This window comes from Schistocerca serialis, chromosome 6 (assembly GCF_023864345.2).
Source record: "Schistocerca serialis cubense isolate TAMUIC-IGC-003099 chromosome 6, iqSchSeri2.2, whole genome shotgun sequence".
NCBI lineage: Eukaryota > Metazoa > Arthropoda > Insecta > Orthoptera > Acrididae > Schistocerca > Schistocerca serialis.
This window is the reverse complement of record NC_064643.1, coordinates 49,209,126-49,236,755: the sequence shown is the minus strand read 5'-3', so window position 1 is coordinate 49,236,755 and position 27,630 is coordinate 49,209,126. Positions and strand designations below refer to the sequence as shown.

Here is a 27,630-nt window from a genome sequence, read left to right as displayed (position 1 = left end):
GAAGGAAGTGAGTTCTGTTGCTCGGGCAGCTGATACTGCCCGTTCGGAGGCGCCGCGGCCGCTGTCCAGCGTCAGGCTGGAGCCCCCTGCGGCCGTCATACGAGACCGGCTACCTGTCCAGAAGAACAAAACTCGGATGCTCCTCCGAGGGGGTAGCGTCAGTTCGAGGTACGAAACCCTGTGCGCACCTCGGTGTCTAGGATGGGACTGCCGCTAGATCAGCCGCGGGTGTGAACTGTGAAGATGAACCGATGCGCCGCGGCTATTTACTGGAGGCGGTGCTCCACCTGACACCGAGTCAGCGCAAGCGGCAACAGCTGCGTGTCCGGGAACTCGCTACTGTGGTGCTCCACCTGCATTGCTGACGCACGGACAGGAGTGGGTAAATGAGCAGCGGTCGGTGTTGAGAGTGCAAGTCAGTTTATTAGGAAAATGGGCGGTACAGAGAGGGCGAAGTGCGGCTCGGCGCGGAGCGGCGCCCTACTGCGACTTGCGGAAGTGCGCGGCGAGCGGCCCGTCGTCCGGGTAGCCGGCCATCTCCTGCGGGATGACTGCCGACTCCTCGACGCCGGTGCACGGCCGGCACATGCACTCCAGCGGCGCCTTCGTCGACACCTGCGGGACAACAAACGGCGGGCGTCAGGCGCCGTCGTCACAGCTCACGTCGTGAGGGGGGGTGGGGGGGGGGGCTCTGGGACTGTAGGAGGGAGCAGTGTGGCCACCGACACCAGGGTTGACACGGGTCTTGCTACCAATACCGACACCTAAAATTCTACCCACAGCTCGGATATAGGAACAAAGATATGGGTACATAATATTTGGTATCGGATCAATATCTGAAATTGTGTCGATACCTTAGTAATGCAGAAAATGTAGGTTCTGATAACTGGTATTCGTATCACCTCTCACAGTAGTGTAAATACCTCAATAATATTTCAACAGAAGTGTCGGTAATCGTGCGGTATGTGATATCGACATCTAAAGGTCTCGATAATATCAGTAAAAGAATAGTGGTACCAGTGCAATATTTGGGATCAATATCAACACCTTAAATTGTAAAATACTTCAGTAATGTCATAAAAATACTGATATTTATGTTAGACATTGATACCAATATTGTCTCAATGCCTAATTAAAACGAAACAAGGATTTCAATGGAATAGAATATTTTGTACTGACACAAACATGTTCAATCATATGATTCCTTGATATCGTCGGAAAATACATCAATACTATCTAAAATTGTAGGACACATTGATGAAACGGGAAAAGATATTGATACCGATGCAGTATATGACACCAACACCTGAAATTGTACAAAACGTCAACAGTGTCACAAAAATTTCAATAGATACAATATTTGATATTAATATTAACGTCTAAAATACTACTGCTACCTCGGTCGTAATGGAAAGAAACATTGACACTGATACAATACTACGTATAGAAACCAACCGCTAGAATTGTAATTCTTCAAGTTTTCCCTGTGAATACTGTTTTCCATCATCATTTGGAGATACATCTGTGGCAGCAGTATAAAAGAAGCAGCCCTCAATGCTGCAATTTTCAAACCGACAGTGGTCCGAAGTTAAATCGATGACAATTCATATTTTGGTCGCACAGAACGGATAAATTATTGACGAACAACTTAGCTCTTCTCTCGAAAATATCACAGAGTAGGAAATGAATGATTGCCTACGGGTTTTGGACGTATTAATTTGACCTAGGGTTGGTGGATTTTTAAAGCATTGCGTGAACCACAATCCATCCACTTGCAGGTGTCGAGCTACCACTATGCTATGCAGACTACAACTGTACGGAAAAGTTTAGGTCGCGCAGCCCGTGCAATGTCGATGAAAAGTCTATGGCCTTTCTCCTGTATATGAGAAATGTTTCTTCATAAATTGCCAGAATAACCGAGACGACAGTTGTTCTGGGGTCTGTGAAAGGTGATATGCTTTTGCAAAAGCCAGATGTTTATGAGATTCCTCGCGAGTGCGGTGAAAGTTGCACACGACAGAGTACACGCACAGTACGAGCACTCGGCACGGCGGTGTTCGGCGCCCACACAGAGGCGGACGGCGGACGGCGGACGGCGGACGGCGGCTGACACACGTGCAACAAGTCGAGGGCTGCACCGCGGCAGGCGTTGTCACACGAGCCATGTCGCCGCCTTACCAGTGACCGAGTATTGCGTACACTGTTGTAAATTAAATTATACTTTTGCCATACACCAGAGCAATAAAACTTTATAGGGTTGTTTGTGGTGTTAATTTCAGCCTCATACCGACAGCATTAAACACAGAATTCAGAGTTCGAATGTACACTGACGAGAAAAAAAATAAGTCGCGAAACCAAAAAGTAATTAGTGTAATGCGATTGTCGGAATACTTTTGTCTAGGTAATATTTAAGTGATTAAGGATGAAAAATCAGAGGTTAGTGTAAGTTTGAGACAAGTCATAGCAAATGTGTATGCTGTCACATTACCAACCCGTGTAAACGCCAGAATGTTGAACGCCAGCATGCAGACGTGTAGACGTGTATGCATTGTGTCGTACAGGTGCCGGATCTCAGTTTGTGAGACGTATGTCTGTTGCACTCGGTCGGTGAATGCAGGCACGGTTAATGCTGGTTGTGGATGATGTTGGAGTTGTCGTGCGATGTCCCATTGTGCTCAATTGGAGACAGTTCTGGCCATGGAACGGGCCGTGGCAACACGTCGACACGCTGTAAAGCATGTTGGCTACTACAGCGTTATGTGGCAGACACTGTCCGGTTGGAGAACAGCCCGTGGAACGCTGTTCACCAACGGCTGCACAACGGATTTGCAACCGTGGTGTGTGGCATAGCAAGGAGAGCGCCCTGCTGCCCAGGCCGTGACTCCACACAGGCAGGCTGGCTGCAGGCCCTCGACCTGCCTCCACTGGCACCGCACGCAGCCAGCCAGCTTTTATCAGGAAATACGGCAGACCCATCCCTGAAGTCGCAAACGGCGGCGGTTTGGCGTCAGTGGAGTGCACCCTACAGGGCGTGTGTCTCGGAGCTGTCCTCGAATTAACCGATTTGTGAGAGTCGGTCGTGTCAGTGTGGTGCCGGCTGCTGCTGCTGCAGATGCAGTGCGACGCCGCACGCGGTGGTCTTCCCCCTGGGTAGCGACGGGCGGCCGTCCAGGGCGCCGCCGCCTCACGACAGCAGCCTACGTTCCCGTGGCCACCGCTGCCGGCGCGGCGGTCGTGTACACTGCCTGCATTCCTGCCGAGCCACTCTGCACTGTGGCGCAAGGAACACCCGGCTCCCCGTAGCCCTATTACACGGCCTCGTCTGAACTCAGCGAGGCGCTGATAATGACCTCTTAGTCAAGTCACCTTCAGATGTGACAAACATCAACTCACCGCGTTCAATCTCGACGACCGATACAGCGTGCATTTCAAACAAACATGATTTGCATCCTCGCAATGGTTCTTGCCACCGGCACGAAATTTGAACAGACATCACCCTGCGTATGAAGGAACATGCACAGCAACTTCGGTCTACGTTGCAGAACTGCTTCTCGGTGTTGCGTTCGTTTTTTCCCCTCATTGTATTCGGTAAACGTCAGTGAGGAAGTTTTACGATGTGTCTAGCCCTTCGAATTGTTTTCTGTAGATCCATTTATTTTAGGTAATAATTTTGAGATTTACAGAAATTATGATTAAAAAAATGAAACTCATTATTTAATATTATTGTCTGAGTGAGAGAAGGACTAAATGTGGAATGTGTGTTGCCTGTCAGTCTTTCTGATTCCACGAGTAAGTAACTCAGCACGCAAGAGCTTGAGAATGTGCGTGGGTGTTGCATCTGACGGTCACAGGCATCGGGGAAATGGTGAATTATAAGAAGTCAATTTACGGTAGTTTTAAATTATGAAATGTACTTCAGTAGTTCAGGCATTTAAAGATGGAACTAATTTACTTTCATTTGTTTATCTCAAACATATTATTTAATAATTGTGTCTATAGTGTTTTGGAAATGTGATCGTTTGGAGAGAGAGTACGTGGAACGGTGTTGATATAACCTTGGGATTCAGCCAATCGGGAGTGAACGATCTTTGCGCACAGTAGGCTTGTGAGTGCGTCAGAGATGTGGAGTCGGATGGATAAGTGCCGAGCTCTTGTGATCGGACATGTTGCCCTCAACTGTGCAAAAATGTACTAGTAATGAGTAATTGTACGATTTTAGGAGATTAAAACCACAAATGACGATTCGGCAAATTCGAGATGTGACTTTATTTCGAATAATTAAAATTCCGTGTGGCGTACTGTGCAATTTTAAACGAGAACTTATAGTTCGAAATGAACATTGTCAGACATTGTACGAGCGTTCTAACTATAGTATCAAGTTAGGGTGAAAACCATAAACTGGTTGCTAGAGACTGAAAGTGTTGGACGTGCGGAAGTCGTAGGGCTCGACGGCGTATGTTCGTACATCGAAGTAATAACGTATCGGTGTTTTCGTTCAGTGACTGTTACTCTTTTGGTAGTTAGTCAGACATGAAACTTGAAATCATTTTTGCTCCCTGTCGGCACGTATAGTGCAACTACGGTATTTTTCCTTACAGTTGACACATAGTCAAGAGTCCACCGAGAGGGGGGTGAACTTTATTGCACAGCGCAACAAACTGCGCTGTCACAGGACGGAGCATCGGCCAGCTCAGCAGACGTGCAGGGGCCGACGGAGTGGCCAAGGAGGCCGCGGGAGGGTGACTGGCAGAGGACGCGACCAGCCGGGACGAGCTTTCTCAGCTGCAGTTAAAGGACACTAGTCGCTTCACGTCCGTACTCTGTCTTCTCTGCTTGGCGGTTCAACAGGTGAGTTATAATCATTGTCAATTTACTGGATCGTCATTTACTTCGATTTATTCTCAGACACGAGTCGTGCTGCTGTGCTGACTCTCTTGTCACCGAATCGCCTTCTAGTCGGCTGTACGGCTAAGAACTGACAGATTGGAAGATTAAATATTTCTGTCCCAGAGGCACAGGAGAAAGGTATTATCAAGGTGTCGATACCTTGATGGTAGTGGAACTCATATTGTTATTTGATATCGACAGCTAAAGCTAGAGTCCGACAACATCTAGAGAGTATGAGAAAAAGGTTACGATAGTAACACAATTGTCATACGAGTAGTGAGACGAAAAATTGTGTCAGTAACTTTGGTAATAATGGAACAAGGGTATTGATACCGATACGGTAGGTTATTTGATATTAACTTCATCATGTTAACTTGTACGACACCTAAGTAATATCAGAAAAAATAATACAATAATTCTAATTGATTGCAACACTTAAAATAGTACTGGTGTCTCACTCATATCAGAAAAAGATTAGCACTAATATAATATTTGGTGTCAAATCCCTTAAACTGACTAATCTTTTTGATATTAATAAAAGCTATCACTGCTGTCTTACGTATTGTGTGTGGATAACACTGGAAAAAAAGTATACATACTCAATGAGTGAATGTGAAATAATATTCGAAAAAAAAAGAGTCGGTACAAATACAATATTGGGTATTAGTGCAGCACCTAAAACTGAATCAATATCTCGATAATATGGGAATAAAAGTATCAGTACCTATAGCTTACCAAGGTATTGATTACTATGTGTGTGTTTTTTGCTCGACAAAAAAGGATTAATTGAAATACAAGGCAAAAGACAGAAATTGATGTTTCTTGCTGATACCAATTTGAATATGAAATGAAATACCGCATAAACATTAAAGGACAAATATTCTAGAGACAAACTGAAATGGAGACTCAATATGTAGTGAAACCGAAAAACTGTACAAAACCAGTGTTCTATAGAAGCAAGATTCTTTGCTTATTGCAGACAGCCACCTTCACCAATAACGTATCCGAGCATAGTTGCAGGCCCCACTCAGGCTTTCCACGGTGTCTGTTTCCACCTCTGATTTCGAAACAGAAGTGTCACAAGTTTTCACAAACGGTACATGGGAACAGGCTGTGCGGCGACGGGCGAGCAGTGGCGCCCTGGAAACACTCTTAAGTTGGGAGCTGGCGTGGCCGCACGGGCCGCTCGGCAAGCGGCGGCTTCTCTGCAGCCGCGCGGAGCCGAACTGTGAGCTGGAGGGAGAGGGGCAGCCCCAGCGCGTGGCACAGGCCGGCCGCGTCGCCGGGCGCCGGGGACTCCGTGTTGACGCTGTGCTGTGTCGAGGAGTGGGCTTTGTGCTGACGAAGGAGATTTGTATGCCGGGAGTGCCAAAGACGGCGGACTTTGTGAAACCGTAATGGCAGATATTTCACAGTTAATGTAGAAATTAATAACCGCCAGAGGAATCATGGTACCTTAAAAAGAAACATGTACATCATCATTTGCACGACGATTCTGACGGTCTAATCCGATTTTCAATATCTTTGTTAGTTTAAAGTTTAGTATCTGGCTGTAAATTATACAAGTAACACCCAGAAACGAATTTCCAAAATCTAAACGGTTCATCCGATTTTGTCGATCGACATGTCTTTAGAAAGCTATTAGTGTAAACCTAAATTGGTACGAATTATACGCCTACCTAACTTGAATAGTAGATATGTTATTGGAGGTCAAAGTGGCCAATTACTTTTGATCGCGTCAGGACATAAGTACGCCACAGTTACACGAAGAAACGGTAGCAGCATGCTTACAAATATACACTCCTGGAAATGGAAAAAAGAACACATTGACACCGGTGTGTCAGACCCACCATATTTGCTCCGGACACTGCGAGAGGGCTGTACAAGCAATGATCACACGCACGGCACAGCGGACACACCAGGAACCGCGGTGTTGGCCGTCGAATGGCGCTAGCTGCGCAGCATTTGTGCACCGCCGCCGTCAGTGTCAGCCAGTTTGCCGTGGCATACGGAGCTCCATCGCAGTCTTTAACACTGGTAGCATGCCGCGACAGCGTGGACGTGAACCGTATGTGCAGTTGACGGACTTTGAGCGAGGGCGTATAGTGGGCATGCGGGAGGCCGGGTGGACGTACCGCCGAATTGCTCAACACGTGGGGCGTGAGGTCTCCACAGTACATCGATGTTGTCGCCAGTGGTCGGCGGAAGGTGCACGTGCCCGTCGACCTGGGACTGGACCGCAGCGACGCACGGATGCACGCCAAGACCGTAGGATCCTACGCAGTGCCGTAGGGGACCGCACCGCCACTTCCCAGCAAATTAAGGACACTGTTGCTCCTGGGGTATCGGCGAGGACCATTCGCAACCGTCTCCATGAAGCTGGGCTACGGTCCCACACACCGTTAGGCCGTGTTCCGCTCACGCCCCAACATCGTGCAGCCCGCCTCCAGTGGTGTCGCGACAGGCGTGAATGGAGGGACGAATGGAGACGTGTCGTCTTCAGCGATGAGAGTCGCTTCTGCCTTGGTGCCAATGATGGTCGTATGCGTGTTTGGCGCCGTGCAGGTGAGCGCCACAATCAGGACTGCATACGACCGAGGCACACAGGGCCAACACCCGGCATCATGGTGTGGGGAGCAATCTCCTACACTGGCCGTACACCACTGGTGATCGTCGAGGGGACACTGAATAGTGCACGGTTCATCCAAACCGTCATCGAACCCATCGTTCTACCATTCCTAGACCGGCAAGGGAACTTGCTGTTCCAACATGCTGTTCCGCATGTATCCCGTGCCACCCAACATGCTCTAGAAGGTGTAAGTCAACTACCCTGGCCAGCAAGATCTCCGGATCTGTCCCCCATTGAGCATGTTTGGGACTGGATGAAGCGTCGTCTCACGCGGTCTGCACGTCCAGCACGAACGCTGGTCCAACTGAGGCGCCAGGTGGAAATGGCATGGCAAACCGTTCCACAGGACTACATCCAGCATCTCTACGATCGTCTCCATGGGAGAATAGCAGCCTGCATTGCTGCGAAAGGTGGATATACACTGTACTAGTGCCGACATTGTGCATGCTCTGTTGCCTGTGTCTATGTGCCTGTGGTTCTGTCAGTGTGATCATGTGATGTATCTGACCCCAGGAATGTGTCAATAAAGTTTCCCCTTCCTGGGACAATGAATTCACGGTGTTCTTATTTCAATTTCCAGGAGTGTATTTATTCGTCTATGTCTTTGTTTATATTCGATGTATACTAGTCATGAAGAAATTGGTCAAATTTTTACTGTGTTTTAGAAAGCACAGAGACATTAGACTACTGGGCTAATTTTGTTTCTGTTCCTTTGATATATGTTTATTTGATTTGTTTATGTATTTAATAATGTGTGTTAGAGCGTGTTTATGGTGCAGCCGTAGGAATATTTATTTAATTTCAAGTATTTAAATGTAAATCCAGTATTTCGTATGTGTTTCAAGAAGTTTGTGAGTGTGCGTTGACTTGGAGACGTGGAGGAAGCGCTCTGGCCAATCACAGCGCTCGTTACTACGGTAGGCGATTGCCGAGGTCAACGGGGAGACTGTATGGAAGTGGGGGAGGAGCATCGGGTGGCACAGGACACGGGGGAGTGCTGGGCGGGAAGGCGCGACGGACGGTCGCGGCAAATCTTGCAGAGTGACGAGCAGTTTGCACGTGCTTGCGGGAGACAGAGATGTTTCGTAGTGACGACTTGTGCACCTGTGAGATTTCCGTGGCTTCTGCACTGAAGATGTAGTATGCGTTTGGAAGTGAATATCTCACGAGCTACGTTGTTGCTCATAACTAATTACGTGAAGTAGGAATCTACTGTTTCCTTGTTATTCGACTTGTGGTGGACCATCGAGACCAATAAGTGCTTTACAGTAATAAATGGCATTCTTAAAGGTACTTCTGCTATCGTACTCATCATTTAAAGTCGTTGAAATAGTACCTGCAGATCTTCCATTTATAAATTTCTATGTTACATTCAAAATTCGCAATTGTTGGGTGATAGGAACCTTCGACCATTCGATTCACGTTTGTATTCATATTGTATACTGTAGAGTCAGCAGTATTTGGCATGTAATGCGGCAACTGTGTATCCCAGCCCCTATACAACGAAACCAGCACAAACTTTTAATGTTTCAACTCTGAGTCTGAGGGTACGTAGTTGAGGGCAACCATTAATTTTTTTGAAAGCCCACAAGCTCCGCTCGGGTGTGAAGACAGCTGAGGACGCCAGTTGTCTCGACTGTGGGACACGGCCCCCGGCAACTCGATGGTCCCGCATTCCTGTCGTGACGCCCGACCACCACAAGTTATGTATGTGTACCACCTGCAAAACACGTGAACTTCTCCCCTTCTCGTTCCCCAGGAGGATTACAGTTCTACTGGATGTGCAAGATGGCCTTCCACCGCACTGGGATCGTGTTCGTGTCGTGTGCTCGCAATTGACCCCAGCACGAGAGATGAGACAAGTGGTATCTATCTTGCAGAACTTGGAAAATAGTGTCCTCCTCCTATTCCACTTCGTCCTCAGCACCATCATTGTCGTCATCACCAATATCATAGGTTCGCTTTCTCCCTGGAGATCCCACAGATTTCGGACGTGGAAGTTCCCTCCCTCCCTCTGCGCCGGACTGGGCCAGCGTTGCACAATCAGCTTGAGTGGCAGAGGAGACGCTGGTGGTGGCGCTCAAACCTTGCAGGACTTGAGAAATGTGCTGCCGCCGCCCTACCGGCTGGCCAGCGCGTCGGGCCGGCGCTGTGGTGCGTGGGGTCGGCGGGGAGCCGGGCAGCCGCGCAGCCGCGGTACGTACCTTGCGGAACTTGCGCTCGCCGGGCTTGGCCTTGGGGCAGAAGAGCGAGACGCCGGCCTCGCGCTCGCCGCTCTCCTGGCAGCACATGCACGACCGCTCCATCTGCCAGATCTTGGACCCCGACACCTGCGGGCACACGCGCCGCCCGTCACCAGCACACTCAGTCGGCGCAGCTTATAACAATCGTCGCGCTTTTATGCAATATTTCTCGATTTTAATCAGAACCACACCGAAGCACATTGACAATGGCACCACTTAATCGAGCGGAATTCTCGATTGGACTGACAATTTCGTAGTTGGAGGACACACAACTTTTTCTCAGATGGAGTTATCGAATGAGGTGGGGGCAACCTCACACTATGACGTAGGCTCAGCTTCAGGTACGGCAGGTGGCGGGATACTGGGGAAAAGCAATCACTCTACAAATAAGAACGCTTGCAAAACAGTCATACCGTCCTCGAATATTGTTCATTGCCCGTACTAAATAGAACTAACAGCTAATACTGTTTACAGATTTTTTTCGACCGACGAGAGAGAGCCGTGCAAATGGCTGAATGGAATGGCTCTGAGCACTGTGGGACTTAACAGCTATGGTCATCAGTCCCCTAGAACTTAGAACTACTTAAACCTAACTAACCTAAGGACAGCACACAACACCCAGCCATCACTAGGCAGAGAAAATCCCTGACCCCGCCGGGAATCGAACCCGGGAACCCGGGCGTGGGAAGCGAGAACGCTACCGCACGACCACGAGATGCGGGCTAGCCGTGCAAATGCAGAAGGACACAAACTCGCAGCTGCTCGAAGACAGACACGAAATACACCTGAAAACCTACGCTGGCGTGTATAACTTAAGGAGGAAAGTAACTTTTGCGTAATGAATCACTGCCGACTAGCGTAGCTCTACGAATGTGCCTGTGTGCAATATGTGTTCGCACTCTCGCAATATGAGGCTACGTGATGCACCCGGCAGCACTGCCAAACGTAACTGTGCCTTGGCGGCGGCATTCCTGATCGATTCTCGATCGTTGGGCCTCCGAGTTGCGGGGCGCCTCCTGGCGGCGGGTGGCGCCGCCTCTGGCCGGTGGCGTGTTGTGTGCGCGGCCAGTCGAGTTTGGGCGCGAGCATTGCCTTGTGCGTCGGACGGTGGGTCCCTGCGCGCTGTCGCTGGCCGGGCCTGGCGTCACTCGCTGCTCCCCGGGTCGGTCGTCGCCCGACTGCCAGCCTTCCTGCCCTGCCTGACTGCGCCTCGCTGAGGTCTGGGTCACCATACTCGTGCCGGATCATCTTTCTCGCGGCGATTTCCCTGGACCGCACCTCGGCGGGAGCTTGTGGCTGTTCTGCTCCCGGATATGGGTTACACGGGAGTACTTTTCCGTCCTCGGAAGTTTGGTGCTGTTTGTGTGTTTCAGCGTGCTATGCCTAAGAAGATTATCTTCGTTGTTATGATTGTGTTTGAATCGTGGACAAACCCCAGTGTTCGTGTTTCTCGGCATTCAGTGCGGTGATGTACCTTACTAAGTGTGTTTCTCTTGGCCTTTTATTGTGCCGTTGCAGAACTTTGCAGAAGTGTAAAGAGGGAAAAGGTTAAACAGAGTGCCTCGGATCCTGTGGCCTGTAATTTCGCTTGTGCCAAGTTCCGGGGTTTTGGGGGATAATTGATTAAATTATGTTTTGCAATTTACGGTATTCTGTGTGTTTGTCCGGGGTTTTTGCTGGCCTGTGCCCGTACGATCTCCCGTTTCCTCGCCCGGGCTCGTGCTTGAAGTTTAAGGTAAGTTAATTTTGGTAGTTCCCGTCCTGTGGTTCGGTGGGCCCCGTGACGATTTTTTTTTTATTTTTTTTTTTTTTACACTCTGCCTGTCAAAAAAAATGGTTCAAATGGCTCTGCGCACTATGGGACTCAACTGCTGAGGTCATTCGTCCCCTAGAACTTAGAACTAGTTAAACCTAACTAACCTAAGGACATCACGAACATCCATGCCCGAGGCAGGATTCGAACCTGCGACCGTGGCGGTCTTGCGGTTCCAGACTGCAGCGCCTTTAACCGCACGGCCACTTCGGCCGGCCCCCTGCCTGTCCTATCTCCCTGTACTCATCTGTGCCTGTGCGCTAGTGTGTAAGTGGGCGACGGTGATCGTTTCCTGACTTGTTTACCGTTTCTTGCCGACTTCCCTGCATAGACTGCCGAATCTGTAATTTGGTCTATGCCGTGATATAGTTGCGTCGAGTTGGTTCGCACATTCACCTTGGTAATGACATCTGCGCACCTATGAGATTGAATAATGTTTGAACTATTGTAAGCTGGCGGTTGTCGCCATGTGTGTTAAAATTTAACTTGTATTTGAGCTTTGGTGTAAATGTATTTCGTTGACTGAGTTAATTTTATCTTGCCTACTGCTGCGATGTCAGAAATGTTAAAATCTAGCCTTTGGCTCCTTGTGAGTTTTTATGTTGATAACTGATACAGCATTTTAGTGTAATTATTTATCTTTTACGTTTTGGGGAAATTTTATCTTGGCAAATCCTTGGGGTTAGACACAAGTTGCACAATTTATGCTCTATGGAAATGTTGGGGTGGATTGCACTTTCTCGTTAGGTTTGTCATTTATTGTTTTACTAAAGGCATTAAGAGATATTTGTTCAAAGCTTTTTTTTAAAAAAAAGTTTAACTATCATAAAATTAATCTTACTTGTGAAGCCATATTTGTGGGACTTGTTATTTAAATTTCATTGTCTACTGTTCACTCCAATAAAGCCATCCTGCTGAAGAAAAATTTTTGGTGCTACTATTTGTGTCCCCCTTGTTCCCCTACCACGGCTCAGTAATCGTTTCGGTGGTCGAGGTGTTACGGTGTGAGGAGCATAATGTTGCACGGCCGCACTGACCTCCGAGACTCTGAACACACTGACCAGCAAGTGTGCCGTCATTCCGAGACTCTACTCCTTCCCCGTGTGGCTTTCTTCAGGGATGTATTCTGCTCTGACTTCACTTTTACAGACGACAGCACGAGATCTCACTGAACAGCCCAGGAGTAAGAGTTCTCAGAACGCAGAGGTATTCGACTGATAATGAGCTCGCCCCCCATCGAGCACTTACTGCAGCGTGCAGCAGCTGTGAGCGGCGGCGCGCCGCACCCACTCCTCGCCGGGCTCGCGGTCACCCGGTCGCAGAGCATGCAGCGCCTCCCGCGGTGGTCACACACTCTGATGAGAACCGAGCCCTACCCTGCCTAATGTTCAGCCAATCATCACGACTCGCCTTGACCTCAGTGTACGAACTGTCTTCGAATACAAGTCTCCTTCCTGCTCGTTTCATTGCGCATTTCTTTCGGTTGCCCTGTCTGTTGTACTGCACTGTACTACGCTGTAGTAGCGCTTTCTATGTACGATCCAAGTTTCGCGGAGCTGCGTTGCTTAGCGGAGACACATTATGCGAAAGTGACTCTCGTCCGTAAGTTATGCACTCCATTGTAGTGCCGAGAAATGGTATTACATGGGGAATGTAGGAGTACAGTACAACCCCCTGCATACTGCTCCCAGAGTGACCACACAGACTCCACCACACACGGAGACCTTTACACAATAATTCTTCCATCCCTCCAAACGTGAAGGGTTTCGGAAGGAGACCTACTATCTGGTACAATGGGAAGTACCCTTTGCCATGCATTTAACAGCTGTTTGCTCAGTATGGGTGTACGTTGATGTAACGGTAGACTTAACAGTTCTGGATGATGTGTCTGTGCTAAAAAAACTACGGCCCTCGCATAGAGTATTAAATGAAAAAAAGTTTAGCTTTCTTTGGAATTTGTCACATGTGATTTGTATTCTTTGAGTAGACTAACCCACCAAAGACCAACAATGGGCAGCATATTACGGAGATATAAAGCATAAAAAACTGGAGGTATCATCTACTTGTCAAAGCAGTATTGTCTCTTAGGCATGAACCATCAGGCGTTGCAAATGTGATTAATAAAAAGAAATAATTTAAAATCTGTAATAATTAGTCACTTAATTAATAATTTTTATATAGTAATAATCATCTGATGATTTAAAAATAATAAAAAGAAACCTTGGGTACGACTGTCCCCTGCCACCGTCGCCGCATGGATTTGTTCCACACGGCTACAGCCCTCGAAGAAACAAAAACAACGATAAGAAAATATTTTTTAGATGCTAACATTTGTAGTTCGGAAAAAAGTGTCAAAGCTGAAATTTATTATTTGTTTCCTATTAAAGAAGTAGATACTGTGAAGAATAAAGGAAGCTATGTGTAAAGTACAAAGCGGAATCTCTTTTATTTTTAGTCTTTCATACCAGGAAGTGTTTGTGGAATTTTATGTGCTTAAATCACAGTAACTAGCTTCGTCCGTATCCTCTATTAGGTGTCGGTGTCCGGCCCCGGTAGCTGAGTGGTCAGCGCGACAGAATCTCAATCCCAACGGCACGGGTTCGATTCCCGCCTGGGTCGGAGATTTTTCTCCGCTCATGGACTGGGTGTTGTGTTGTCCTAATAATCATTTCAATGCCATCGACGCGCAAGTCGCCCAAGTGCCGTCAAATCGAAAGACTCGCACCCGGCGAACGGGCTACCCGACGGGAGGCCCTAGCCACACGCCATTTATTTGTTTATTAGGTGTCGGTCAGGAAAATGAAGGCAATCGAGGAAACGTAGTTTTCATCGTGACGCAGTTTTGAAATACACAAAGACTAAACAAACAGACCTCCCCACATTCCACAGGTTTAGCAAAGATTGCATTGAAGTCTAAGGTAACTGACTGAAACTACTAAGGATAAACACATGTAATGTACAGGATTATTCAGAAGTACCTCCAGGGTCTCGTAAGACGACTGTGGAAAACACGACGATAAACAGAAAAACGACAGGTATCAGTGCACAGACCACCTCTCCAAATTTTTAACTCAAATTACAGGCGGTCGTTACGGGCGTAGTTTGTGACACGGTAAATGTCAGTACGGAGGTCAGAATCTTGCGGTACGTGTTCCGACGCGTCAGTTCGATATAAGCGAACACATTAACTGTACCTCCTTGCAACTCTTTCAAATTACGTGGCAGTGTACGCACGAGCGCACGGTCTTTGACGCGAGCTCGTAATAAGAAATCACACGGAGTCCCGGGGTGGCTGCGCAGGAGGAGCGGAGAGCCGCGTCCGGCCCGCGCGCCCTGCTGCCTGGAATGACACGCGCTCCGTGGGACGCGGTGCGGAAGGCGTCACCTGTGTTCCACAGCCTCGTGCGGATTTTCTGTGTCCCGAACACGCGCTTTATGACGATTCGGACACACGAAACGTGGCTTCGTCACTGAAGCCCGCCTTTGCTTCTCGCTGCAACAGCCGTCGCAGGTCCCTGCCAGAGTGAGAACAGCTGAGCGTCGCGACAGAACGGCACAAGTTGGCGAGGGACGCGCCAAACAGCCGACTGCGGCACCTGCCTGCCGACTGGCTGCTCCGCACAGCGTTGGCAGCCGGTCCCGCGAAATGTGTTACACCAGCTTGTCTGCTGGAGCTTTTACCTGATATTCGATGCGGAACTGCCGCTCGACACTAACGCATTTAGTGGATTCGAAGAAGCAAAACCCGCGCACCACTCCGTCACGCGCCACCTTTTGACGCGCCTGACGACTACTGTTGCACTCACCGAAACCTGCAGAGGTGCTCTGTCCACCTTTATGTCTCACTTTTCGATACGTTTTGAGCTTTTCCCAAAATTTGAAATTTGTCACTACACAACACTGGGTAGTATAAAATAACTTACTCGTTTACTAACACTATACACTGTCGAGTCGGTCACTGCAACCGGCACGTGCAGACAGCTTTCAGTTTTCCACACTGTTCTGTAGCTCGTCACCGTGGCGACCAGTTAGCGAATACTAAATCGGCACAGCACTCTACAAGTTATTCGAACGGATTCCAGCCATTTATTATAAGCCACCACACTGTGTAAAATGTCAACTACCATTCTCATCAGTATACTACGACCCGTGTCGAAACTTCCGTGCGGTAATCGACGAAAATTGTTAACAGATTTACCAAATCACAAAGCTCGACCACGTATAAGAGGCTCGGAGCGGTATCTGACCTGTACCGTTCACTGCGAATCGTCGGTAGGGGGACGAGGGCAGTGCTATCCCACATTCCGTTGTTGCCAGATGTATCCGAGATGGCGGCTATGACGTCATCGAAGATGCCGGCGTGTAGACTTGGCAACAGCAATGCCGACATCCGAGTTTGCGGCCGTGACGTCATTCCAGATGGTGGATTTTGGCGGGAAGTTCGAATTTTGGTGGGAACGAGGTCAATTGGGCTACCTCCACTAACCTAACTCCCCACTGTTTTTCTGGGGTAGGGGAGGGGAGGGAAGTTCAAATTCGAACAGCACAATGCATCACACCACGTTTATCTCCAATAACCTAAGAAAATAGAGCGAAAATATGTCACTTGCGCTACACGTACTAACCAAATCATCCGGCCGCCACCTCTTCCTAGCAACTGGCACCGAGTTTGGTGGTAAAGAAAGATCAATTTGCATATCTCTACTAAGCTAAGAAAATGGTGTGAAAGAAAGGACACTCGGACTACCTCCACTTACCTAAGTCATCCGACTGCCACCTCATCCTAGGAACTGGCACCAAGTTTGAATTTTGGCAGGAAGATAGGTCAATTCACCTACCTCTACTACCCTAAGAAAATGGTGTGAAACAAAGAAGACTTTGACTACCTCCACTAATCTAAGTCACCCGACCGCCACCTCCTCCTAGGGATTCGTAGGAGAAGGACTCGGCCTGTACTGGACTGGTGGAGAGAGGAAGGAGTGTACTTTATTTATTTTGGAACAGTTTAATTAGGGATTATACTGATGCAAAACCCATGCTCTGACATGCTTGGGGTCACGTCACACAGCCTAAAGACATGTGAACCACTAAAAGACTCTGCAAACATCCTTGCTAATTGTCAACTGTCGAAATCATGCACCAGTCTTTATTTAAACAACTTCAGCCACTACCACCATCCGGTGTGTTCGCCACGAGGTCCAGAGCCCAACTGACCTAGTGCACAGCACCACCACCACAGTGTGCTATCATCCCTCTCATCTCCTCGACCGCTTTCTATCGCTGTTCTAATGGGACACCTCTGACTCGCTGATACCGATGTCACAGACCGTATTGTTCCACTGTTTGTGATGTGTGTCTGATGCCCATACTGATGTTACAGATCATGCTGTTCCACTGCTCGTGCCGTGTGTGTGTACAGGACGTGAATACGGACATAACAGATTGTGCTATACAAAAATTGTTCCACCACTCCTAAATAATTCAGGACACTGATGTGCCGACACAAAATCAACTCGTAAACTGTCCAAATAACACACAGAACGGCATGCAGACCTGTTTGCAAAATAATCCAAGAGACACACGCAAGCACCACCTACAGCCCCCTATCCCCTGCACCGCACTGGAGGGTACCAGTGAAGTAACACGACTGTCAGCTGCAAAGTCGTGCACAGCTGCCCACAGTCATGAGGCAGTGACATCCTATTCATACTCCGAACCTCAGAAATTCAAAATATGTGTTTAACTGGACACAGTTGTTGACACGACCAGGTGAGAGTGAACACCTCTTTTTTCGGGGCACACTCACCCCGACTCTGGACCGTGCGCTCATGTGTTTTTTTAACATTGAAGGTGTGTTCACACTATACCTGCTGTACGGGTCCAGTGGGAACACCGTTCACCATTGTTTTCTGCAGAGGAGACTTTCAGCACTAAAATTGTTTTCCACAGATCGCTAAATTGCACTCACAGTTAAACCCACAAAACCTGTCTACTGATCATCAAATACATACATACTAGACTCAGAAGAATATCGGAAGCCAGGAACATATTTACCAAGCTAACTACACTTAAATATTATTATGATTACAGTCTGACACCGATCTATGGTTGGCTCTGAGCACTATGGGACTCAACTGCTGAGGTCATTAGTCCCCTAGAACTTAGAACTAGTTAAACCTAACTAACCTAAGGACATCACAAACATCCATGCCCGAGGCAGGATTCGAACCTGCGACCGTAGCGGTCTTGCGGTTCCAGACTGCAGCGCCTTTAACCGCACGGCCACTTCGGCCGGCACACCGATCTATGTACATGTAATTTCTGCTCTTGACACTTGTGGTTCGGGAACGAATATTCATATCTATAACGCATAATTTTCCATGTAAAAAATCTCTCTCATACCCTCGTGGTTATCTATGTGCTGAATCAATACATCCCACACTCATCTTCTCTAGTCTGGCTACAACATAAGCCACAGCAACTTAACAATACAATATACACACATTTTATATAAACAGTGTAGTTATCTTTTATATCTGTACAGCACCCAAAAAAATTAGGGCGTGCCTACACTCACACTGGCTATATGTCATGATGCTCCTCAGCCCTAGGGAAGAATTGTCAACCTTTTCTTTCTTTCTATAAACGTGACATTCAGTGGCAATAAACTGTTTTACACTTATCACCATATTGCACCGCCAACTAAACCTCACAAAGTGCCATACATATCGTCAAATGCGGAAAGATTCTTACTCAATTACACTGCTCTCCAACTGAGGACAGAAGCTTGAATATTAGAGCGTGAAACCGATCTCCATCCCACCAATATATCACCGCGTACCATGCCGATCTAGTAAACATACAATTCATATTCTCCACTATACAAAATAATCCCTTTTACATCAGAGCACCCTCAGCGGACCGAAGTCACACTCAGAACTGTTCTACAAATTCGGGATTGTCATCCCTCAGCACAAATGCATTACTGTTTCTGATCCGAACCTGCTTCCTTGCTTGCTCGCTTTTCCATGCACATCTCCAGACTGGGAGATTACAAGAAAACATGTATTTTCGCATCGTTTTCCATACTATTATACCATTTTTGCGGTACTTCCCGATATCAAGCTCTAGGCAGCATCCTACCGATCGCTAGCGCAACATAATTCCCAAGATATAGACTGGAAATATATTTCTCTACAAACCTCAAACTTTAGTGAGGTGCAGCGTGCTGTAAACCACTGACTAAGTAGAAAAAAAATTGAGGAAACTGATATTTCTGCTCTCGAATACGGATGTCAGTGATGTAGCAGATTCCAAATCATCCCTCAAATTTACAAGCCAACTAAGGTTTTTCCCATGTCTAGAGAACAGGCAAACATGTCTTCCACATGCTATATGCACAAACCACAATCGATCGCCTCTCAACTAAATAAAGGCGCGAAATGTGCAGAAGCAGTCTACAGAACAATTTACATGGGAGTCAATAACTCTCCGGCGCAATCGCACCTCCATACACAATCTTCCCAAATTTCTACCTGACCACAAAAGCCGCCCAACACACAGTATTACTTCACTATTCGCTCGTCTAGATGGCGGCAAAGTTAACATTCCTACACTCCAACAGACCTCTGCATTCAGATGGCTGCTGCCATTGTCGGGAAACGAGAATCATTAGCACCACAGGCCATGCATACATGGAATCATTGTAGAAAACTGGTCACATATATGTTTTATCATTATACTTACAATTAAATGTTATGATCATGATCTCAACTGAACGTCATTGGACAATGAGCGATGGATTGGAAATACACCCTGCTGAAAACTGTGTCCAGTTGTAAGGAAGGTACAAATATTTCCATTTCCAGAGCCAGTCTTCAGCAGGGTGTATTTCCGATACTTCACTCATTGGCAAATGCTGTTCAGTTGAGACCACGATTGTAACATTTAATTGTAAGTATAATTATGAAACATATATTTGACCAGTTATCTAGAATGATTCCATGTATGCATGACCTGTGGTGGTAACGATTCACATTTCCTGACAACGGCAGCAGCCGTTCGAATACAGAGGCCTGTTGGAGTGTAGGAATGTATCTGAGTCAACTTTGTCGTCGTCTAGACAACCGAATAGTGAACTAATACTCAGTATGTGTTGAGTAGCTTTCGTGATCATGTGGAAGTTTGAGAAGACTGTGTATGGAGGTGCGATTGCGCTGGAGCGTTATTGACTCCCATGTAAATTGCTCATTTTACTGCTTTTGCACATTTCACGCCTTTATTTAGTTGAGAGAAGATCGATTGTGGTTTGTGCATCTAGCATGTTGAAGACATGTTTCCCCGTTCTCTAGACAAGGGAAAACCTTAGTTGGCTTGTAGCAGATTCCAAATCATCGCTATAATTTACACCACCGACATCAGTATTTGAGAGTGGAAATATGAGGTTTCCTCTATTTGTTTCTAGTTACTCAGTTGTTTACAGCACGCTGTGTTCACTCTCGTCCTGCCACATCAGCAACTGTGTCCAGGTGAACACGTATTTTGAGAGGAATTCTAAGGTGCGGAGTATGAATAGGATGTCACTGCCTCATGATTGCGGGCAGCTGTGCATCACTTTGCAGCTGACAGTTGCGTCACTTCACTGGTAGCCTCCAGTGCGGTGTAGTGGACAGGGTGTCTGTTGGGTTATTTTGCGAACAGGTCTGTAGGCCATGCTATGTGTTATTTGGACAGTTTACAAGTTGATTTCGGGCCTGCACATCAGTGTACTGAATTATTTAAGAGTGGTGGAACTATTTTTGTATAGCATGATCTGTGATGTCCGTAGTGGAACAATTTTTATATAACATGATCTGTGACGTCCATATTCACGTCACTCATACACAAGTCACGAGCAGTGGAACAGCATGATCTGTAATTTCAGTATGGGCATCACACACACATCACAAACGGTGGGACAATACGATCTGTGATGTCGGTATCTGCACGTCAGAGCTGTCCCATTAGAATGGCACTAGAAAGCGGTCGAAGAGATGAGAGGGATGATAGCACACTCTGGTGGTGGTGCTGTGCACAAGGGCAGTTGTGCTCTGGATCTCGTGACGAACACAGTGGGTGGCAGTAGTCGCTCTAATTGTTTAAATAAAGACTGCAAACATGCTTGCTAATTGTCAACTGTTGAAATCGTGCACCAGAGTCTTTTAGTGGTTCACACGTCTGTAGGCTGTGTGACAAGACCCCAAGCATGTCAGAGCGTGTGTGTGGTATCAGTGTAATAAATATACTCCATCCCTAAATAAATTGTTCCAAAATAAATAAAGTACACTCCTTCCTCTCCCCACCAGCCCAGTGCAGGCTGAGTCCTCCTCCCACGACTCCCTAGCTTAGTGGAAGTAGTCAAAGTGTCCTTTCTTTCGAGCCATTTTCTTAGGGTATCAGAGGTAGCCCAATTGACCTATCTTCCCTCCAAAATGCAAACTTGGCACTAGTTCCTAGGAAGAAGTCGTGGTTGGATGACTTAGGTTAGTAGGAGTAGCCCAAGGGACATGTTTTCCCTCGCTTTTCTTAGGTTAGTTGAGATAACCTCGGTGTGATGCATTATGCTTATGGAATTTGAACCTCCCGCCATTTTTCTGGGGGTTGGAAGGGGAGGGGGTTTAGGTTGGTGGAGGTAGCCCAATTGACCTTCTTCCCACCAAAACTCAAACTTCCCACCAGAATCCGCCATCTCGAATAACGTCATGGCCGCCATATTGGATGATACCATTCGCTGTTGCCAAGTCTACATGCCGCCATCTTGGATGACCTCATCGCCATCATCTTGGATACATCTGGCAACAATGTAATGAGGGGTAGCACCCCTCTTCTCCTCCTACTAACATCACCGTAAGCAGCATTGAATTTAGCTTCTGTCATGTTACACGTTTTCCCATTCTAAACCAAACACCAAGGGGAAAAAAGTTTTTGCTCTTTTTCAGTCTGCACAAAAGTAGGTACAACTTACTGAAATGGTTGCTTCGTAGAAACTAACCTATGACTCAGTGTTATACACTTACACTACCAGAAAAGAATTAGTACACCCTTTTAGAGGTTTCCAATCCACTCGAGATTTATTGCTGCAACAGTGTATGTGGAGTATATGAAATGATTACAAATCAATAACACAAGCAAGTCTGAGGTACCCGATATCGACCACATTAGTACATGCTGTCACCTCCACAGGCAGCAACGCAGATGCTGATTCTCACATCCGATCGTTCGCGAAGAAGGCAGGTACTATCCCGGCATATGCTATGTCACGCCTACTCGACCTGTTCACCAAGTTCTCCAACAGTTGCCCGTTGGCAAGTCGCACAAGTCACTTTTTGTCACATTGTAACGTTGTATCCCACAAGTGTGCAGATCGTGCTGGCCAGAGAAGTTGGTACATGTCTTGCAGAACACATCGCATTTCACGAGTAGTGTGTCCCTATTGGAACAACACGTGGCCTTTCTGTTGTAAGAATGGCAAAGTACGGTTCTAACAACATTCTGCATATATCGAGCGCTAGTTAGCTTCCCCTACAGAAACACCAAAGACGAATGAGCGTCGTAGCTTATCACATCCCAGACCACAAACCCAATTTGTCTCTCTCTATGTGACTGTGCCCACTAGGTCCACGTCTTAGCCACAAACGACCATCACTTCGGTGGAAGCTGAATCTGCTTTCATGGCTGAAGACCACATTGCGCTGTCCCGTCTTCTGAGTGACCCTTTGATGGCACCAGTTGAGCTGTGCACGTCGACGCTGTGGCGCGAGTGGCAGACAGGCTAGAGGTGTGCGTGCCCTTAGTCCCACTGCTAACAACCGGTTTGTAACAGTTCGTGTTGTATCTGGGCTCACAAGCACTCGTGTCTGAATTATGGTACCTGTGCCATCTTCCACTGCTGCCATTACGACGGCTCTGGCGGGCGTCTGTGTTCCCTGGACATCCAGAACATCGTCTACAGGTGTGAGAATCGTCGCGTGACCACTGATACCGGCACCGTTGCACAACTGATGCAACACCTCCAGCTTGTGTTGAAATTCTCCCAGAGGACCATCACGCCACTCAGGAGGCCACAGTTGGGCCATTCGTGAGGATGGCAGTTCAAACCCTTTTGTGACCATCCCGATTTAGGCTTTCCGTCATTTCTCTAAATCGCTTTGGGCAAATGGTTCCTTTGAAAGGGCACGGCTGACTTCCCTTTTCATCCTTCCCTAATCCGAGCTTGTGCTCCATCGCTAATGACCTCGTTGCCGACGGCACGATAACACTAATCTCCTCCTCCTCCTCCTCACAGTCTGGCTGCCGGAAGCGCGAGTGTCTCTTTGTGGCATGGTTGCCTGCTAGCTACACACATTTTCACCCCACTGAGCCTTCTGGCTGTGAGCATTCTCTATTCAAGGGAGACTGACTGCTTAAGTGCCTCTGTATACTCTGTAACTAATCTAATCCTGCTTACACGATACATAAGGCGTTGTAGTATATCCCTGCATTCCTTACATAATACTAATTTATGAATTCTGTACATAGGCCTTCATGGATTAGATGGCATCTTTCTTCAGAAGCCTGCCAGTTCAGTTTTCCCAGGATTTCCATGACGCTCCGTCATTAGTCAAGTCACGTCTGTGACCATTCTCAGTCCGGAACCGCGCGACTGCTACGGTCGCAGGTTCGAATCCTGCCTCGGGCATGGATGTGTGTGATGTCCTTAGGTTAGTTAGGTTTAATTAGTTCTAAGTTCTAGGGGACTGATGACCACAGATGTTAAGTCCCATAGTGCTCAGAGCCATTGAACCATTTGTGACCATTCACGCTTTCTTTCTTTGTACACGTCCAACTTCGTCTGTCACTACCATTTGGCACAAAGATGAGACGCAGAAATGATTTGTAATCAATTTCCTTTGCAGATGTCTGCCTTTTCCCCACTAGCTTGGCAATTAGCCTAAGTCTGCCACCTGCCTAACATACGAATTAGCCTGTATGATCGTTCCAAGTTATATTCGTACAGACTGAATGAATTTCTTGACGCAAATTGCAGGTTCTTTATAATGTAGATACTATGGTTTTGCGTTTTTTTTTGAAGCACACAGTTTTACATCTATGAGCATTTAAAGCAAATTACGAATCTTTGCACTGCTACGAAATAGATCTGAATGGATATTTTTCTGCAGCATTTTTCAAATGCATCTTAATTTTAGATAGCTGCATCATCTGCAAATACTCTGAGATTGGTATTAATAATGTCTATCAGGTCAGTAATAAATGTACGAACAGCACACAGTCTCCTGAGAAACGCTCATAGTTAGTCCTAGTTCTATCGATGACTCTCCATCCGAGATAATATGCTGCGTTCTGCCTACCAAATTTTCAAACAAGCCAAAAATTTCTCCATTGCGCTCTCGGTAAGAAGTGTTGGGGTGGCACCGACTAATGCTTTTCTGGAAGACAAGAGTTACTGCATGTACATGTCTTCCGTTATCCACGTCTCTCAGGATATCGTGTGAAGAACGCACAATTTAGGTTCTGCACGACTGATGCTTACAAAATCCAGTTGGGTTGACCGAGAAGAGGTTATTCGTTTCCTGCAGCTCATTACGTTCAAACATACAACAGCTGACTATGAATTACACAAAAAAACATTAGACATATAACATGTCGACATCAGTACAGAAAACAACAGTGACGGTTTCCTAAGGGAGGAACAAAATAAGGGGAAGAATAATAACAGAGAAGAAAATCACAGGATTTCAGTTTTTAGTGATCGTGGTAACACACAGAGGAGATGGACATTAAAAACACACAACTGAGAATTTGTGTTACCTAACGTTACAACTGGAAGATTAAAAAATGTAGGACAGAAATTAATCTTAAATTTTATAAAGTTACGTCAGTACCACATTTGCTGTGTGGGTGTGAATCTTGGTTAGTGAAACAGAAAGGCAAAGGAAGCCTATGAGCTAACACAGTGAAACTTCGTCAAAAACACAGCAGTATTCACAAAATGAGTTAATGAAAGAAGAACAAGTATTAGGAAGGAATTGAAAACATTTGATGTAAACGAAAAGGCTGAAGAAAAGTGGCGAAAACGGATATTCAATCTGTTGCAAGTGGAAGATTTAAGACTACCACTATATTTTTGGCAATATGTTCAGCAAGGTAAAAGATGCATGGGAAGAGATGGAAGGACCGAACGTAGCTGCAATGGGCCAGAAGAAGAAAACCAATATGTTGTAAGATTTCACAACAGACACTGGACGGAAGTTTTCTTCTCGTAAACCAGAGTGTTGCAGCCAGCTGCACGAGGCGAGGCGAGGCGGCGCGCCCACGGGCAGAGGCGGGCAGCGGCGACCGAGCAGCTGGCGCTCAGCCGAGCCCAGGTGGGCAGGCAGGGCTGCTCGGCAAGCTGGCGCTGCCCTGGAACAACCTGCCGTCTCCAACCGCTGGGCACAGTTACTGGCTGCACGATTCTACGCGAGTACTTTTAGAACTGTGTAGTGTACGGACCTGCAAGTAGCTGGAGCAGCGGCCGGTGCAGGCGAAGCTGGGGATGGGCTTGGGCACGCAGCCGGGGTACTGCAGCACGTGGATGACCGGCGTCAGCTGGCACTCGTCCGTGGGGCTGCGCTCCGGCGCCTGCGACGCCTCCGAGGCGTCGGGACGCACGACGGCGAGCGCCGGCGCCGGCGCCGCCAGCAGCGCGGCCGCCACGCCCAGCCACCACCGCGGCGCCGCCGCCGCCCCCGCCCCTGCAGACGCCGGCTCTGAAACTCGACCGCCAACTGGGGGACCAGCTTCCAGCGTCTCCACCACCACCCTGGAAGTGGGCTAGGGCAGTTCAGACCCTAACACTGCCAGGCATCAGCCCTGGTACGGGGGTGACACCTCGACTGTACTAATGCCTTTCTTCTCTGTCAAACTCGACCGCACTCCGAGAGCTGTCCAGATTTACATTTTCTGTGATGTTCCAAAACGACTCGATCTTTATGGTCTGAACAGCGCCGATTCACGTTCTCGAGCCTTAAAATTGCAATATCGGGAAGAACGGCAAATAAAATTTTACTTATTGCGCACACACGGTATAGAAGGAAGAAAACATCATCAAGTTGTAGGTGATTTGGCAGAATAAGGAGTGTTAAACTTAATACAGAGAATTGTCACCTCTCGCAAGAGCAACAGCTCCGACCCGCTTTGGCATTGCGTCACACTGACCTCGAGAAACAGATGGGAGTACATAGTTCTGTGGCGCTCCGACTCCGTGCCAAATCACTAATCTTAGTGCCTGGAAAGGAGTGGTGTGGCAGTCTCTCGGCAACCTGTGACCAGCAGGTTCAATACCTCAAAGATCTGGAGGACATGCTGGCCAGTGCAATCCCTGTACCGACATAGTTAAGGACAGAATAGGCTACCTCTGTTCTTATGTCATCTTGTTGAAACATTTCTTCACAGAGACGTCAAAGATAAGGCAAAAGGCGAATATAGAATGGCTGCTGTCCAGATTACTGGTTATGTGAACCAGAGGTGACTGCATCGTGTCCCCAGTGGTACCCTGTGTAATTAGAGGTGACGGGCTCGTACGATGGTAATGAATGTAATATCGCAATGTTCGTTCCCCTCGGACCCTCAGTAGATGGATATCCCTGTGACGATTCTGTAGGCAGAACAGGAGCTCTTCTGAAAAGACAGTGCGGTGCACAGTGTTGTCGTCAGGCATACCATCGGCAATGCCCCTGTGTCTAAATTTTTAGACAACATAGTTGTGTGGAGATAGCAGCGATTAATTTACTTATAATCAATTATTCAAAATTACAGTCACAATCGCCAACCGGTTGTCGGCAAAATAAATAATGAGATTGTGACTGTCATTTTGTATAAGTGGCTCCTGTGTCTGCTGGCGTATCAACGCAAACAGGACCCACTGTCACCGTGCCGACATCTGTGGTGCTCCAAATACTATCGCGCTGGCCCTGTGGATACCTGTTCTCCTGCAGACGAGGTGCGCCACGTCGTATTGGCTGGCTGTGCTGCCGTCTGCGGCGCTAATCACGTGGGGTTGCCGAGATCCAGCACGGAGCAGAACGCAGAACTGCACCCTTCTGAACGCGTCGCTTCCACACTGGCGTGACAACCGTGGCATCCCGACCCACGTGGGCGGCAGTACCGCGGAACGGTAAACCGTACTCTCTGTAGGCCACAACTGTACCGTTGTTGAATACTGACACCAGTTCACAGACATTTCTTTGTCCCCCAGAGGGCATAGCGCGATATCTCTCAATTGCAAAACAATAAAAGGCTATTTCTCCATCAGGAGAGCGGTGTGTAACCTTTCCTTACGTACAGGATGTGAAGTTCGGTGGCAGGAGGAACAGGACTTCTGATCAGGTAAATACAGGGTTATAAATGCAAAATTGAATAGGGGTAATGCAAGAGTATATTTAATAATGAATTAAGAAACAGGAACACGGATAAGTTACTACGAACAGCATAGTGAACACATTATTGTAGCCAAGATAGACACGAACCCCACACTCAACACAGTAACACAAGTACATGCGCCAACTAGCTCCGCAGATGATAAAGACATTGAAGAAATGTGCGATGCGATAGTAGGAATTATTCAGATAGTTAAGGGAGACGAAAATGTAAGAGTCACTGGAACCCAATAGTAGAAAAATAAAGAGAAGGAAAAGTACCAGGAGTGGGCGAAAGGAATGAAAGAGGAAGGCACCTGGTAGAATTTTGCGCACAGCATACTTTAGTCATAGGTAACACTTGGCTCAAGAATCATGAAAGAAGGTTGTACAAGTGAAGAGACCTGGAGACACCGGAACGTTTCAGATAGATTATATAATGGTAAGACAGAGATTTCGGAACTGGGTTTTAAATTGTAAGACATTTCCAGGTGTCAATGTGGACACTGATCACAGTTCATTGGTTATGAACTGTAGACTAAAACTAAAATAATGCCAGAAGGCAAGAGTATAACGAAATGGGACCTGGATAGACTGAAAGAACCAGAGGATGTAAGAGATTTT

General features: G+C 47.3%; 1 protein-coding gene across 1 annotated transcript; it reads right to left on the bottom strand.

Moving 5' to 3' along the window:
• Positions 1-421: 421 nt before the first annotated feature.
• Positions 422-25,249, bottom strand: LOC126484233 (bursicon-like; the record flags this gene model as incomplete). The annotated part of the gene is made up of 3 exons (XM_050107649.1): positions 422-615; positions 9,721-9,846; positions 25,103-25,249. Coding segments are annotated over 3 exons (408 nt in total), but the record flags the coding sequence as incomplete, so codon positions are not given.
• Positions 25,250-27,630: the final 2,381 nt, after the last annotated feature.